Here is a 16,909-nt window from a genome sequence, read left to right as displayed (position 1 = left end):
GGGAACCGTGTTCCTGTCGATGCAGCACTACACCACTTGAGGGTGTGGTTTACAAGTGTCAACTTCCTGATTGATTGTGCGGGTCTACACTGACATACCCTCAGTGACGGGACACCCTGTCACTGCCACGGCCCTGGGCTTAGATGCAGTGGATTCAAGTCGGCCTGTGTCTTCCCCCCTCCCCCACCCACTTCCTACTCCGACCTTGGGGTGATCACCCCATCTAGTGCTAGAGACTTGTGGCTCTGCCTGCCTGAGGGCTGGGGCTGTAAATTGTGTGCCCTGCCAAGGGCTATAGACTAGTGGCCTTGTCTGCCTGCCCTGCCTAAGGGTCGGGCTTTAGACTATTTGTTTATGTCCTTCCTAGGGCTGTCACCCATTTACCCCGTCAGGCCCTGACCTGCCGAAGAGCCTGGGCCATGAATTGTTTGCTTGCCCTACCGAGGGCTAGAGACTACTCCCTTTTGTCTACCCTGCCCTGTCTAAGGGTCTGGGTGGAGAACTGTTTGCTCGCCCTGCAGAGGGCTAGAGACTACTCCACTTTACTAGCCCAGCCCTGCCCAAAGGCCTGGGTCAGGAACTGTTTGCTTGCCCTGCGGAGGACTTGAGACTGCCCCCCTTTGTCTGCCCGTCCTGCCTAAGGGTCCGGGCTTTGAACTGTGTGCTGTTCCTGCAGAGGGCTAGTAGCCTCCTACCTGGCCTGCCTGGCCTCGACTGAGGGTTCGGGCCCCAACCTACTGGATCACCCCGCCTGAGGGATGGTGGGAGGCCCAGGACGGTGGGATTGCCCAGCGGGCCGAAGGGGCCCAGAACCGCTAACTTCCCCCCTTTTTGCTAGAACTCCCCACACTGACTGACGGCGAGAGATGGCCACCACCCGCACACATGCCAGGGAACGTTTACAGGCTGTTATAAAGAGGACCGTGATCAACTGTTCTCCATGTCCATCGAAGATAGGACAAGACATGATCAGCTTAATCTGAAGCAAAGGAGATTTAGATTAGAATTTTTTTTTCCTGATATCTAGCTATAAGGGTAATTAGGCAGTGGAACAGGCTTCCAAGACAGATTGTGGAATCCCCATGATTGGAGTTTTTTTAAGACCGGGTTAGACAAACACCTGTCAGGTATGAACTTGGTATACTTGATCCTGCCTCAGCACAGGGAGCTGGACTAAATGACCTCTCAAGGCCCCTTGCAGACCTACATTTTTATGATTTTAACTCAGTTTTTGCATACTTTCCAACGTTTTGCTGCTTTTGTTCAAGTGTCAGATATCACCTTTTCATGAAGATAAAAATATTGCAACATTGTTGAATCTTAATCCACATTTCCTTTTGTTTCCTATATAACCACTATTTATCCTTTCAATAGCTCAGTAGTTTTATATTCCCAATGTACGACACAGATCTGATAGTTTCCATAGATTAACTGCTTTAAAAAAAAAAATCTGGAGACATATGCAGTTATTCCATGTGGAACAGTTTTGGGTACTTGATTAGAAATATAGGTGTTCCCTAATTTTTTTTTGTCTATATTCTAATTTAAAAGTCCTCAGTATATTTTAACCCCTACTCCAGAATACATTTTTTAAAAATTCGATTGCTACCAGAAATTGGAAGCATTTGCCCCTTTACTCAATCACAACTTCATCACGAATTTTAGCGAATGTGTTAGTTATGGAAAAAACTATTAATAATCTGGTTCCATTCTACCAAAGATAACTCCAGAAGGCTATAGTTATCTGCATTTTTAGTACAGTTTTCTGAAACATTAGCTTTAAGACCCAGGTATCATCAAATACCATCTGTCTGAACATATATTTTGCTCTCTATCAATGATTTTTTAAAAACTGGCATGTAGTGTTCCACAGCCATTATGCTGCTTTCCCCAGGATCTTTGAGTGAATGCCCCCGTGTCTGTTCAGATATTATGCCAGTTTGTCAATTTTGGTTATAATCATCTCTTCATTCATGATGTCGCACAAGTGCTTTAAGGCTGGAGAATTCATAAATTAGTTCCAGCTGAATGTGGCGACTGATTAGCATGCTGGGAGACCAGATAACCGATATCTGGTGTAGGCACAGAACTGCCTCTTGACCTGCATGAAAAGCATCTCAGGCTATTATCTCTCTTTTAGAGGGCATGTCATGGAGAGATGCTTTTGACCCAGACTTTTTTTTTTTTTTTGAACTACTTAAGAGGTAGAAAATATTTTTAAACATGTCATTAAGTCAGATGACACCCATCCTTAGACACACACACAACAAACGTGGGGCCAAATCCTGAACTAACTGACGTTTTTTTTGTTTTGAAGGGAACAGAGAAGCAAAGGGGGAAATGCTTTGAGTCTAGCTTTAAATCTAATGTGCACTTCTGAGCAATTTGGTTCACCTACTCCCCGTTGCTTATCTCCAGCTACTACTGGGCAGGAGATGTTGTCTTCATCCAAAACAATTGCTATGTACTGGCCAGATCAGTCACAAGGAGGTGGCCCATGTCCCTTTCCCCCTATATACTACAATGCACAAACACCAAATCTTGGAAGCATAGGCAGGGGTGGTTCAGGTGTGAATGTGTAGTTGTAGTGTGGAAATTTACACATTATGTGACTTAAGAGGGTCACACCTGTGCTGTCCTATGCCCAACTGCTGTGGTACACATCATCCTGCGTGTTCCTCCTTGCAGGATAATTTCAGTTCTCTCACTTACATATTATATTATACTCCAGTCCCAAACAGATATTTCATAAGTGGCTGGCACTAGATTAATACTTTATACCATTTGAAAGATGGGATTTAAGCTATCAAATAATATCTCACTCTTACTGTAACAATTTTATTATAGTAGCCACTAATGTTGGAATTCAAGTGAAAAAAGCAGGACAGTAACTGAAGTGATGGGATTTCGAGGTCCAATATCAGGTAACTTGCTAGTGTTAAAAACAAATTTTATTCATCACTGGAAAGCTAGTACCATAGCTCTCCAATGGTATATAATTAATTTAGATTTAATATTATCTATGACACTTGAAGATTAAAAAGACATTTGTTTCTAGCTGTGGTGGCTATAAGATAATCAATCATAAAACTATCATTGCGTTTTTTTAACCAGCAGTACATTTTTTGGCACTGCCCTAAAAGCGAATAAAGCACATTCCGGGCTTTGGATGATTTTCAATCCTTGTATTGAAAGGCAGGAAACAGAATGAGAATGTAAGTCTACTAAAAAGCAGCAGTTGTACTAGGAAGCAAGGACACGACATTTGATTTTTCTACTGATTTTGAACTACAGAGATCAGAACTGGTAAATGGAAGCTTTTCTTGCTGCTCGGTTCTGTAAAATTCAGAGAGAGAAGCAAAATTGCAGCTTTCCTAAAGGTACTGCATCTGAATACAGAAAGAGAAGCCTTTTCCTTATAGCGTAGGTTAAAGAAACACCATCAACTTGAAATCTGATCAATTTAGAAGTTCAAAACATTTTCAAATACCACACATGGAGAAGTTCGCATGCCAATTTTTGTGGACTTACAGTAACAGTTTCTGATTTAGAAACAATACTCTTTTCTGTGGAGGCGCAAAAGACCCAGTGCTACTGGAAAGAATAGTAGATTTAGAAAAAAAAAAAATATCAGACTAGAGGTGTCATTTTAAGTTGATAATGTCCCTCAAGTAAAATAAATAAAACTGAGATTTCTTTTTCCTGGACAAAGCATCATATCATACTGTTACAAGGACCATCACAATGAAACAAAGGAGGATCTTTGAAGAAGGATATATAGCAGAATACAGCCCTTTGCATCTTTACAGCTCACCCAGTTCTGGTATGCCAGACTAACTCAGATCACATGTATCGCAGCACAATGTGTTACCACTAGACTGCCGACTCAAACTCTGAAAACAAACAACTGTAAAATCATAGTCACTGAGGGATAACAAACATGGACCCACCATGAAGCCATTACTACAGAATCACTTTTCTAAATAAAACCACATTTTGAAGATCAGAGATGAGTCATTGTTCACAAACACAAAAAATACATGTATCGCTGCTGATCTTTACATTTTCTTGTTACTTCCTCAATCTTGTTTGCAAATAGCAATGTGTTTAATGCCTGAGTAAAAAGATATTGCTTTTTCTTTGCTATTGATGTTTTGGTTGCAGTTCACAAACATCAGATGATTAAATATACTGGCCCAGTGTCTTCCAATGCAGTTCAGCTCCCTATCACAATCTGACCCTAAAACGGGTGCATCCTGCCCTAAGAAATTCACCCTGAATACAACAAAGAATCCTTCAGTAATAAAGGTTCTTATGCCACTTCCTCTATCTGTTGCTAATAAAGCAGGGGAAAGGTGTCATGGCTGAGATGCCCCTACATCACCTTGATTCCCAGTTGCAATCTCTTTGAGCTGTTAGCATCTGGTGTAAATTAGAGAAACACTTCGACAAAGGGACCAGATTTGCACAGTGTCAGCAGCACCAGGGCAGTAGCAAGGTCAGTTTTATCCCCACTTCCAAGCAGTGGGTGTAATTTGGCAATAGCAGAGGGGCTGACTCCCAATATTGAAATAGCAACTAAAGTAACATTACCTGCTGTTTATGCATCTCTGTGGCTACTGTGTCCCACCACAAACGAAAGAATTCCTGCTCCACAGCAATGAATTTGCGTTGCTTTCCTTTCATTAGTTCTTCTACAACAGAACTGTAAACGTTGGCTGCATAGGCATGCATGCTTTCCTGCAAGGCAATTGAAAAAAGTTTAATACTGCACATTTAAAAAGACTTATTTCACACCTATTGAATTAATCTATCTGTTTAAAATACATTCGGCTATGCCAGCTAGAAGGCAATGTTGGTCCACTAGGTTAGAGTGCTCACCTGGATGATCTGGATTCAATTTTCTGCTCTGTCATAAGCTTTCCACGTGACCTTGGGTAAGTCACTTAGAGCTTGTCGACACAGTACCGGCAAAGCCCACTGTGGGGTGTGACTTAGGGTGTTCTAGTGTGCTGCATTCTAACTACCTCATATACACCCTGCTGGCATGCTCTAAAACACTGGCTCTCAACCTTTCCAGACTACAGCACTCCTTTCAGGAGTCTAATTTGTCTTGCGTATCCCCAAGTTTCACCTCACTTAAAAACTACTTACTTACATCAGACAAAAATACAGAAGTGTCACAGCACAGTATTACTGAAAAATTGCTTACTTTTTCATTTTTACCATATAATTATATATCGATTGGAATAGAAGTATTATACTTACATTTCAGTATATAGAGCAGTATAAATAAGTCATTGTCTGTATGAAAATTTAGTTTGTACTGACTTCACTAGTGCTTTGCCTGTTGTAAAAGCACTCTGCGTACCTCCAGGGGTACTCCTGGTTGAGAACCATTGCTCTAAAAAGTATCTAGTTCGTTTTGATGTAGTCCCATCTCAAACAGGAGGACGTTAACACAAGCGAGGTACTCTTTAGTGTGTGCCAGCAGGATCTATGTGGGGCAGTTATAGCAACTTGTTAGAATTATCTACAAATCATGCACCTCTAGGGTTCTTTGCTGGCACCATGTAAAAAATGGGTCTCTCTGCTTCAGATCTCCATCTGTCAAATGAGGATAATAGTGCTCACCCTCTGTCTGTTGTTTCTCGTCTTATACTTAGATTGTAAGTTTTCCATGGCAGAAACCATCTTTTTACTATATGTCTGTACAGATCTAGCACAATGGGGCCCTAAGTCTTCACTAAGACCTGTAGGTGTTACCAAAATACAAATAATTAAATAATAATAATATTAAAATTAGAGATCTATTGTAATACTTTAACAATTAACTGAATAAAGGAAACATATCTGACTGTAGAAAATGTGTCCCAAAAAGTTTTTTGGATCTGCCTAAATAATTACTTGCTCATACAGCGATTTTTGAGAGTTCTTAACCTTTTTTTACACAGATTATGATTGGCTGTTTTAATACCAGTTTACACAGATGATGAAATTCTAACTATAATAATATTTCTTTAAAAAAACAAAACAAAACCCTATTTCCTGAATTTGAAAAGCTGAATGATCAAATTTCACACATTTCTGAAGGGGCTGTCGCAGCCAGAGTTCTTACCTGCAAAATGCCTTGTTGGCTAAGAGACTATATGAGATGCTTAGGAATTTTAGGATCTAAGGGATAGTGTAGGATTGTCTTAATAATAAAAATCAGTCAAAATAATCTTGAATTTAACAAAGGTCTTGCCAGCCTGAAACCAAAAGCTAATATTGAACCTGATGCTGCAAAGTACTGAAAGCTCAAAACACCCATTATCTTCAATGGGAATTGAAAGCACTCAGTGTAATAAGTTGTGAAACAAACAAGTGATAAGAGAGTTGATTCTAATTCCTAACCTCAGTCAGTTGATGTAGGTCAGGGTTACAGAGATTAACACCCCTGCCAAAAGACAGAAGTCAGTGTCCACTGATTTCAGTAGTTACTGTCACACCCTGCCTCTCTCAGAATCAGGCCCACAGAGTCTGAAGTAGAGATATGCTCATTTCTGTGAATGCTAGAAGTCACTCATTGTTAAATTCTGGAACAAAAGAACTTCTTCATGAAGGCAGAACAGATTCCTTGAATATGTAAATATTTTTTCAGAAATATATATCCCAAGATGGAGGCACCTTCACAATAATTAAAAAGAAACAACCAACCCTAGGTATCTGGACTTTGTTTTAAACTACAGCATAATATACAGACAGCATGCAACAACAATTATGGTGTTTATTTTAAGGGCTTAAATAATATGGCAATAGGAGTGGTATAAAAATGTACTCCTAGATAGAGAGCATCAGTTGTGAAAAAAACTACCGTAAAAAATTTTCAGAACGTTGTTATGCACTGCAGAAATTACATAGAGACATGGGACTCTATTCTGCATTTGTATTTTGGCAAAACTCCCACTGTCTTCAATGTTGCAGTAAGGTGTACAGGACAGAATCCATGTTACGTTACATAGACTGGACCAAATAGACAGGTTCATTTCCCCATAAAGTTAATGGGATTCTATGTGTGCTTCAAGGTTAGAAATCAGCATCAATATTAAAATTTCCAGAACACAAAAAGGCTTGTTATTTTCATAGAATAAACTATCGTTATTTTTCATGCTTTGAATGTGAACAATGAAAGTTCCAAAAGATATCATCAATCAGAAGTGATATGTAATAATAAAGGAAACTTTGAAGAAACAATACACAGAGACTTTTGGACATCAATAGCCCACAGAAAATTACGTTTAGGTTTCACTTTATTAGAGAAGCACTTGAAAGGATCTATAGATATTCCCTGTGGTTTTTGACCACAGGAATCATTGGTGTTCATGATTTAATAATAGAAGAGCTGACACCTCAAGCAATTTTGTCTTCTTAGAATTTGATAATTAAAGTTTAATTTCTTTTGGAGGAATGTTCACTCATTGACAGACACAAATTACAAAGCGCTTCTGTGTTCCTTCATGCAATTACTGGGTATGGTTTGAGATACTAAAGGAATAATTCAATAATCCTGTTAAAAAATAAAATAAAAGAATAGCAATGATTCCCTTGCATGCTATCAGAAGAAAAGCTCCCACAAAAACTCTGATCCTTTGCCCATCTAGTGTGTAAAGTGTCTGAAACATCATCCATTTAACTAAAGGGATCTATTCAACTAACTGAGATAGTATTTAGAAATGAAGACATGAAAGCCATTAAGGAATTGTCTGATTTTCTTGGTATCTCATTTATTTAGCTGAAACTATTTTGTTAACTTCTTTCTATAATGCTAGGCTCCAACAGCTCCCCAATAAAAATGTTAAATTTTTTGTTTTAAAATGTTTCTTTCTAGTATGCATACCCCAGCCCCTCGATAACTCCTCTAAAAGAATCCTACAAGAACATTAAAACATAATAAATCATCATCACAATTTCTCAGCTGGCTGACCCATCAAGAACAACCCAGCACATGGAATCTGTTGAATGATGAAAGTGCAGCTCCAGATATACTGCAGAAGTGTTTTCTTCTTCCTAAAAGTTCCATCAGCAGTGTCCTCTCAAAATAAATACACAAACAAACACAATCAAAGATGCATGTATACATATTTCTAAATTAACCATGTCCTTGCCATGTAATTTTCCAGACTCAAATATAATGTGAATGATCTAAGTGAATAAACACGAGCAGGGACAGTCTTAGGGTAATAGATCCACATGCCATGGAAATAGGATTTGTTATGGTTTTCACAGGTTACTCCATTCATTGCTGGCTTGCAGGATGGAAAACCAAACAATATCTGATACGAGCAAACAAAAACCTTGTAAACATTATTTAAATTCTTAGGTTCAGGACCTACAGAGTGCAGCCAAGCTATACCCAAGACCCTTTGTTTTCAGTTTTTACCGATTTTTACAAAAAACAAAAACAAAAAAGCCTGGGGTTCTACTAAAGCTATTTATTCATTTTTTTTAACCAATTTTCGACCATGAAAATACTGACTATATTAAGAAAATCCAGTACATTAGATATATGTGTTTATGTTAATAAAAATTAGTCTAAGTGTAAATGTGAAGCTGTTAAAATAAGGCAATGTAGTGGAAGATATACACACACAGAAGTGCATATGTGTACATATTGGAAACGTACAGTTTGTTAAATAAATCACAGCATTTAAACTGCTTTTACATTCAATATCTTCCTTTTCCCTGTTGCATTTTTTCTGTCCTCCCATCTCCCAGTATTAACCCTGATACTTACCACCCCCCCAAAAGCTGTAATGTTAATTTATTACACTGATTTTCACTCATTTTTTAATTTCATGGGAAATTTTAAACAAAATAAAAACAGAAAATGAAGGGCCTTGGCTATACTTGTGCAATAACTTCCAAATGGTGTCATCTCTCAGTTTAGGGTGTGTCTACAGACAGAAGTTGCTCCACTTTAACTGAAGGTTAAATGAATAAAGATAAGAGATACTACACAGGTATAAATCTGACTAAATGGGAAATGGACCCCTGCTGAGCCTAGAGTTCCCACCATTGCTATCTCTTGTGGAGGTGCACAACCATAGTGCCATCCCCTGGCTGAGCCTGAACCATTTACCCAAACTGTGATCTTTCCCTGTCCAAATCCGTCTACACAACAAGCCAGAACAATCCTTTATGCATGCGTAGGTAGCAGGAGAGAATATTGTATCTCAGCTAGACATCCCTTACGCGTTATAATTCTGTTTTGCAGATGGGACCTTGGGGAATGTAGAGTTATCCTTGGGCCTAATGCTACTTCCACTGAGCACCCACAACTCTCACTGAGGGCTGAAGATCAGGCCAGCCTACAGCAGTGGAACAAAACCTGCAGTGAAAGCCTCCCGTCTGACCCAGCAGGTCAGTTAATGACCTGCTGCAGGGGCACTGCCCTGAGTTTGAAACTCCTGTGCCATGGCTGAGGGAGGGGATGGGGAGAGGAAACACGAACAGGGAAACACCTCAAATAAAACAAGTAATGGATGGATGAATAAACAACCAGGAAGGAAACTGCAATGGGATCATGCACACACGCAGGCACCAGCCGGGTGCCAATAGGACTTATCACCGACACCCCTTGATTCAGTCTCTGCAGGCATGCAGGTAACTGCTGGGAGAAGCAGACGGGGAAAGCACCGACGGTAGTGGAGCGAGCTACCTGCACCGTGTACACCCAGCCAACGTCCATGTGACTGTGCGCGACCACAAAAGCCTTCAGCTCCGCCAGACACGCCGCCCGCGGGATCAGGCTGAGGACCGCCACCAGGAGATACATGGTGCCTCCCACAGACAGCCACTGCAACACTCCGCCGCGAGCGTGACCTGCCGCTGCACGCGGGACCGCCCGCAACATTGCAGGCGAGCCTGGAGCCAGCCGGGCTGCAGCGCGCGGGCTTCCCCCTTCCGTGCACTTCCGCACACACCCTGCGCTGCGCGGCGCTGCCCCCCTACGGCAAGCTACCGAGGGCGGTCCTGTGCTCCTCTCCCTCCCGCCCCCGAAATGCAGCCACGCCTCCTCCCTGATGGCATGGGACCGAGGTAGGGGAGGGTGGGCTCGCTCTGTGCACATGCGGCTCGCTAGCTGGCAACTGCTGGTATTATTTATCTGAGGAATAAGTAAAAGCAAATCAGACAGGGGTGAGAAGAGTAGGGAATTAGGGATCGCAGCAGTCAGAGCTGGAAAATACCTACCAGGTCAGAAATATCGAGGACATTTAAAAGAATGACCAAGATTTTACGTCTCCCTCCCTGAAACACAGCAATAGACTTCATCACCAAAGGGAGATGCTTTTTAAAAAGTGCCTTAAAATTAAAGTAAAACAAGGCAAGCTCCCTCCAAACGAGGAAGGTTTTGACAATATCTTGCATTGTGTGCTCCATACTGTGTAGACATGGAGTTTTGCAAATATTAAACAATTTTCTAAATTTCAGCTGTGTGCAAGAAACTGCCCATCCAAAACTGCAGAACTGAGTCTCATTACATATTGTTGATAATCCATTATATTAATTTTCAGACTTAAATATTCAGAGAAACTTTGTTTCATAATCTCAATCAATTTTAAAACTTTTATTTTTAAAAACATTTTTAATGAGATTTTTTTTTAATGGTGGATGGATCAAAAGTGTTAAAGGATTCTAAAGTCCAGACTCCATGAAGACTTGAAATTTTCTACATTTCAAATTTTGAGGTTCCAATCAAAATTAAGTTTTATTCTACACTATAGACCCTGCTCCTGCTCCATTAAAAACAATGATAGTTTTATGTGATAAGATCACACCTTACCTATGATCCTAGGCTTATGTTGTGAATCACAAAGGCAGATTCCTGATCACGTATGGTGCCCCACTGATATCAATGGGAAAGAAAAAGAACATCCTTCACAGATGCTGCATGGGATTTGGACCCAAAGAGACAGTGTTCACACAGTTTGGGGTGCAATCTCATAAACCTGTCATTAATCAATATTCAGACAGAGCACTGAGGACCAAAATAATCTCTATTTTTGATGCGATTTCTGGTTACCAAAAAGCATAGGAGTGGTAAACCAGTATCCTGGTCAAATTCTGCTTTGAGTAAGTTATGTTAATCTAAAATTCACTTTATAATTTCTGATGGATATGCTAAAATATTTCAGAGTGAATTCTGATCTCATTTACATTAGTGCAAATATGAAGTAATTCAGTTGAAATTGGCGCTTAGATACCAAAGTTATATGTACATTATAAATACCTGAAGTCTTGTTTACACACAGTTTCTGCACCAACATTTAACAAAACTGGCTTAGAAACTGATTTAGTTACATCAGTGCTATTGTATGTTAGCCAAGGTTACCACACCAAGAGTCGACGCTGCAGAGCTGCACACACACCATACCCAGTATATCCATGTCCAGGCTGCCTCTACAGTTATACGTGTTTCATGCTAGGATTTCTGGGTGTGTCTCCTTAGTGTCTCGCTACCTGGAGCCACTCTAAGAACTGGTTTGTGACATGTTGTTGGAGAACTTGTTTGTCTTCCCCAGACCCCGTGTAGGTCAAATGTTAATATAATGTAATATAACTGCACATCTAGTGTATGAGTTTGGTTAAACCCCTTTCCCTGGGTAACTGACATATGGGAACTATTTCAAGTAATTTATGTTTATATAGCATTTTCTGCACCAAAGAGTCCCCAAGTGTTTTCATACTATCACATACATACATACCCACATACAGTCTTGCACCAAAATAATAAAAGGTGTGAATTAAAATTGAATTGTTGTTTTGGTGGAAGTTTGTATGTAGATCAGCCTTAAGATGCAAGACAGCTGTATGGACAGATTTACTTCAGCACAACTGACATCAGGTCCTGTCCCTTCTTGAAAAAGGGAAAAAAATGTGCAGTGTTGTACCCAGAAGAAGAATGAGTGAGTTATGTATATAGAGAGACTTTGTAAAGTAGTTTGATGTCCTGAATGAAAAGCACTATACCAATGTAAGGCAGTATTACTGAGTTACACAGAGTGAGACTCATTTCTGCTTAAATCCACTTTCAGATGGGTTCTTTCAGAGTTGGACCATTAATTTGCCAGCTAACGTTGTGGACTGTGAAATGACTTCTCTCAAAAGACTCTGAGAAAATAAAACTGCTGAAGTGCCAAGATCAATTTTATCGGCTAGAATATTTTGTCATGGAGCACAGTCAAGGTCCACTGGTATTTTGTGGATGGAGTCAGTAGTACAGGAACAGAGCTGGATGAGGTTTAGGATTGATGCAGCTGCACAAATTTCCTCTCTCCCCAGAGGGGGAGCATAAACCAGCATAAGCGCTTGTGTAGCCAGATTATGTCGATGGGAGAGAGCTCTCCTGCCAACATAAAAAAAACACCTAAATGAGCGGCAGGAGAGAATGTCTCCCGCGAACATAGCACTGCCAGCATAGCACTGTCCACACAACTGCTTATGCTGGCAAAATTTATATCGTTTAGGAGGGTGGTTTTTTCACACCTCTGAGTGACAAAAGTTTTGCCGGCATAAGTGTTAGTGAAGACAAGGCCTTAATCATCAACATATCTTTCTTCATTAACCTTTTCAGTTTCCAAACATATGGCCCAGGGACATACACTGTCTAAATGAATAAATATTGCTAACTATACCTCAGAAGGCATTATAACCCTGGATTATTTGGGCTAATGTCACAGGAGGGGTTACACTCTGGCATTTTGATTTATTTCTGAAAGTAGTTGAGGATTGCTGGAAAACATGTTGCTTTCATCTTAAACCTACTTACACAAATGTATTTCTGAATGGCTAAGTCCTTTCCCTATGTTTTCACAAGGGCCCGAATATTCCATTATCTCCTGTGGAACATAAAATTGGGGAGATACATTTTAGGGTGGGTCAAGCGGGTTAGTGAAATTTATGCAGTGGTCAATGGAAATGCACAAAAATCTCAGAGTGTCAGAAAGCCTTATAGAATGGCAGACAGGAAAATGTGCATGGCTAGTTGGGAAAAGGATGAGACTAGGCATGTCAAGCGGAAAATGTGCAGAAGAAAATGCTTATTCCAAGTCACATAGACTGCTGCACACTGGCAAAAACTAGAGGCAAGCCCAGTATGATTGTGCCACAACAGGGCAAGATTGATACTTCTTTCTGTGGCTGGCCATCAGATCCCCAGTATGGGCTGGTAATGTTCTCTGTACTGTGTGTTTGCAACTTTTATCGTTTGCCCACACAAAGAACACTGGTCTCACCATACTCCCATAAAAAATTAGGACCTCTGACATACAATCACCTAGGTAGGTAGGCAGGATGCTGCTGCCAGCTGTAAACTATGAACTCAGAACCTTCGTGTTAAATAATACGCCTAGAAAACCACATGGTGAACAGAACACAATGTACATTTAATTTTGCCCCATGAGTATTTTTAGTATCTGTGTATGCAGGAATATAGAAATTTACAGTATGTGGTTTACTGTAGCCTGACAATTGCCTCAGTGTATAAAAACATTCACATGCAACTAGCAAGTGTCCATGTATATATATATATGACAGTGACTCACAACACAGAGAGGTCCCCAGTAAAACCTTACAATTACTGTAGTATTTGCAGCATTTATTCATCATATTTGCTGAATGGGCTAAGTCTAGGAATGCTCTGAATGGTGCAGTAAAGGCAATTTTATCTGCAAGTGATAATGGTCTAGTTTTTCATAGTGATCATACATCATGTATGGTATGCATGAAGCCAGAAATGGGCTTGAACTCAAATCGCACATCCCTTCTCCTTGATACCCACCTTGTCAGGGTAATATCTTTTATTGGACTAACTTCTGTTGGTGGAATGGACAAGTTTTCAAGCTTCACAGAGTTCTTCCTCAAGCTGCACATAGATAACCGTGATGGGAACAATAAGTTATCCCTGAACATCTGTGGGTACACTTTTTCATTGCCAAGGGGCATACTTTTACACCGCCCCCTCCTACCACCAGATGTTGTTTTGATGACCCCAATTATCATGGTGAGAACGGAATGTAGTTAAGGGTGAAAACCCCAATGTAGGTAATTAGTATATATGATAATGAGTAGAGAGTGAAAGTTGTTTATGGAAGAGGATAAGAAGTTACTACCTAGACAAAGGGGTGTGCTCCATCAACACTTGACTCTGTGGGAGGTACTGCCAGTTGGATCAGAGGCCACTGATGCCCTGGTGGGGCTCCTGAAGAAAGCTGTTCCTATAGACAGCCTTCTGAGTAACTGCTTACCTCTCTGGGCTTAGTGAGCATGATATATTGTAGTTAATTTTAGATTTTATATTCAACTAGTATATCTATAGAAAACCTTGCACATTAAACCTTATTGATCTGCAAACCAGGCATACCATGTCTCACTGATCACTAAGTGTCCAATATCAATAATCCTAAGGCTCAGAAGAGTAGCAGGCAGCAGGGTGTGTTATAAATGGTTGTAATCAACCCCAAAACAAGTGTCTGGGTTAAGCTCAGGAATTGTCGTGTCTGGGAGAGTTATGCATGTGCTTTCCTAGGCTGCTCTTCTGCAGGTGTTGTGTGTCTATGGAGACTGTCTTGCCTACACTAGAGTAATTTGTCTTGACTTGATCACTAGTTAACACCTGATAGGTCACACGTCTGAACCTGAGAGTCTAGACACTCCTCAAGCCTTTGTGCTTTACTTGGGGGTTCCTAGAACAGGTATTTGTGGCTTTCGAGACTAGCATATTCCTGTTAAATTCAGTTCAAAACAACTGTTGAGGGAGGCCAGGCCCTGATAGGGGCTCGACTTGAGGATTCATCTTACTGAGGCTGTTGGCTTCAGGAGGGGGCCTGTGGCTGACCCCACTCCCGCAGATGTCCCCTTCCCCGCGCACGCTGGCTCCGACACCGCCTGGCGGAGGCTCACCCCCTGACACGCCCACGTCCACACACCTTGACACGACGACGCCGCCTTCCTCTTCTCCGGACACCCCTGCGCCACCCCCGCCGCGCGCGGCTCCCTCCCTAGCCAGCATGAAGCCTCCGCCCCCTCGCTCGGCCGCGCCGCGGCGCAGCCCCCTGCCCAGGCCTCTCCACCCCCCTCCGGGCCCGGCCGCCGCTCACACCTGTTGGGCTGGGGCTGCTTTGCGGCCTCTCCGTGCCTAGCGCGGTGGGGAGGCTGCGCCGCCGCCGCCGCCGCCGCCGCCACCTCCGCCGGGAGCTCCGGGCGGAGCCTCCTCCTCCCTCCCCCGGCTCCCCAAGTCAGCCTCAGCCTGCGCTGCCGGCAAGCACCACCCGCTCCGCCGGGAGAAGGAGGAGGCGCCCGGAGCGCTGCCACCGAGAGCAAAGCAAAGCAAAGAGCAGTTCCGAGCGCCGGGCGACTCTCGGAGGGCAGCACACATGTCCCAAAAGCAGGGTATTTGGAAACCTCCCTTCCCCCAGGCACCTCTCAGCAATCTCTGCTCTTCCCCCTCCTCTCCTCTCCCTCTATCCCTCCTTCTTCCCCTGAGCCTTTCCACTCCTTCCTCTGACCCCCACCTGCTCCCTCCCCCTCACTCCTTTCTCTTTTCTTCTGTCCTCCCCAGCCCTCCTCTCTTTCCTTTCCTCGCCCCTCTGTAAGGTGCACTGACGTGTGAGCTGCACAGTTATTGACCGTGGCTTTGCTTGTTTGACTAGTTGGCTGCCCCCCAGGCGAGGATGCAGTTGATTGGTGCCTGTATCAGCTCAATGGAACAGCACAGTTTGAGGTCTCCGAAGGTAAGAGATGCTTAAACAGATTTGATTTGGTCTGGGCAAAAGCCATGCTCTACAAAAACAGAGCTCTTTGGGCATGTGTATCCTATCTAATTGACTTAAACTCAAGCATATCTAGCTGTGGTGGAAACTCTGCTGTAATGATGGAGAAAGAGGCAGTGGACTGGTTTGGAAAGAGTAAGGTGTACATTTCTGAATGTGTCACACAGAGAGATGGAGAAATGTTACTGTTATTTGCTAGCTGTGGGTGGATCCTAACATTTTGCATTGTTGCTATACATAGAGGCCTTGGAAAATGTTTCAACTCTTTTTGTTTTGTTAGGGAACATCAGGTTTGGTAACTAAGGGCCCAGTTTGGCATCCAGTGGACTACTAACCTGAGTAATGCTTTGCAATATCTGGTTGTAACATTTTAATTTTTCTTTTTAACACTGAAAGAGGAATTCAAGGTAATCCGGAATGTGACCAAATACAGAATAGCGTCTCCTTTTGTGTAAGAGCAAATAGTTTTATTACACATGATTTTGAATATGCAAAAACGTAAAAACAAAACAAACAAACAAAAAACCCCAAATATCAGCCTGCATTCTACAAGGTGTTCTATGTTTTATAATAAGCTACCAAGGAGCATGTTTCAGTGGCACCATTGATTTTTAGTAGTATGTGAATGATATGGATGAAGGGCCTTAACCATGATGATTTGTTGCATTAGTGGCATGCATTTCTTAGGATTCTGCATTTGATGTCTGCATGAGAGATCAGGGGTGATTTTTGCCCTGTATCCTGCTATTTTGATTTGCAAAGTGGATACGCTTCCAGACGGGATTTAGATTCAGCATTTTAGTAGTGAATTAAAATTTGGTAATGGCTGTGGGCTATGTGTACTTTTCTCTGCTAAACTTATGCCACCAGGGTTTAAATTCCAGGGTGTATTTTACAAGTTGGCTTTGGGATTTTTTTGTTTTTCTTGTGCTAGAGGTTGGTTAATCCGACAGTGTTGTTATTCATGATATAGATATATATATTTTTTGTAAACAATGCAGAAATCCAGATATGATGACAATATTTGGAGATAGAAATGATTGCTGTGAGGGAATGTAAACATGACAGAGGACATACTGGGTCAAATCAGTGGTCCA

The 16,909-nt window shown here is 41.7% G+C and overlaps 2 protein-coding genes across 3 annotated transcripts in view; one reads left to right on the top strand and one right to left on the bottom strand.

The window, feature by feature from the left end:
• MAN2B2 (mannosidase alpha class 2B member 2) overlaps positions 1-15,055 on the bottom strand; it is a 49,659-nt gene extending 34,604 nt beyond the window's left edge. The window contains exons 1-2 of one of the 2 annotated variants that reach the window (XM_067556419.1): positions 14,842-15,055; positions 4,594-4,740 (exon numbers count right to left, since the gene is read on the bottom strand). In XM_067556419.1, coding sequence (XP_067412520.1) covers positions 4,594-4,734 — 141 coding nt within the window. In that variant the 5' untranslated portion in view covers positions 4,735-4,740; positions 14,842-15,055. Of the gene's footprint in view, positions 1-4,593; positions 4,741-9,700; positions 10,148-14,841 lie in introns of those variants that run through there. The other variant, XM_067556418.1, reaches the window with a different exon arrangement.
• A 270-nt stretch (positions 15,056-15,325) lies between these two features.
• PPP2R2C (protein phosphatase 2 regulatory subunit Bgamma) overlaps positions 15,326-16,909 on the top strand; it is a 267,835-nt gene continuing 266,251 nt past the window's right edge. Inside the window, exons 1-2 of the mRNA XM_067556420.1 lie at positions 15,326-15,432; positions 15,693-15,773. Coding sequence (XP_067412521.1) covers positions 15,417-15,432; positions 15,693-15,773 — 97 coding nt within the window. The 5' untranslated portion in view covers positions 15,326-15,416. The remainder of the gene's footprint in view (positions 15,433-15,692; positions 15,774-16,909) is intronic.

This window comes from Emydura macquarii, unplaced genomic scaffold (assembly GCF_026122565.2).
Source record: "Emydura macquarii macquarii isolate MOO-44397 ecotype Brisbane River unplaced genomic scaffold, CSIRO-AGI_Emac_v2 contig_1768, whole genome shotgun sequence".
Lineage (NCBI taxonomy): Eukaryota > Metazoa > Chordata > Testudines > Chelidae > Emydura > Emydura macquarii.
Note: the sequence above shows the minus strand (reverse complement) of the source record. Positions and strands in the feature narration are given on the sequence as shown.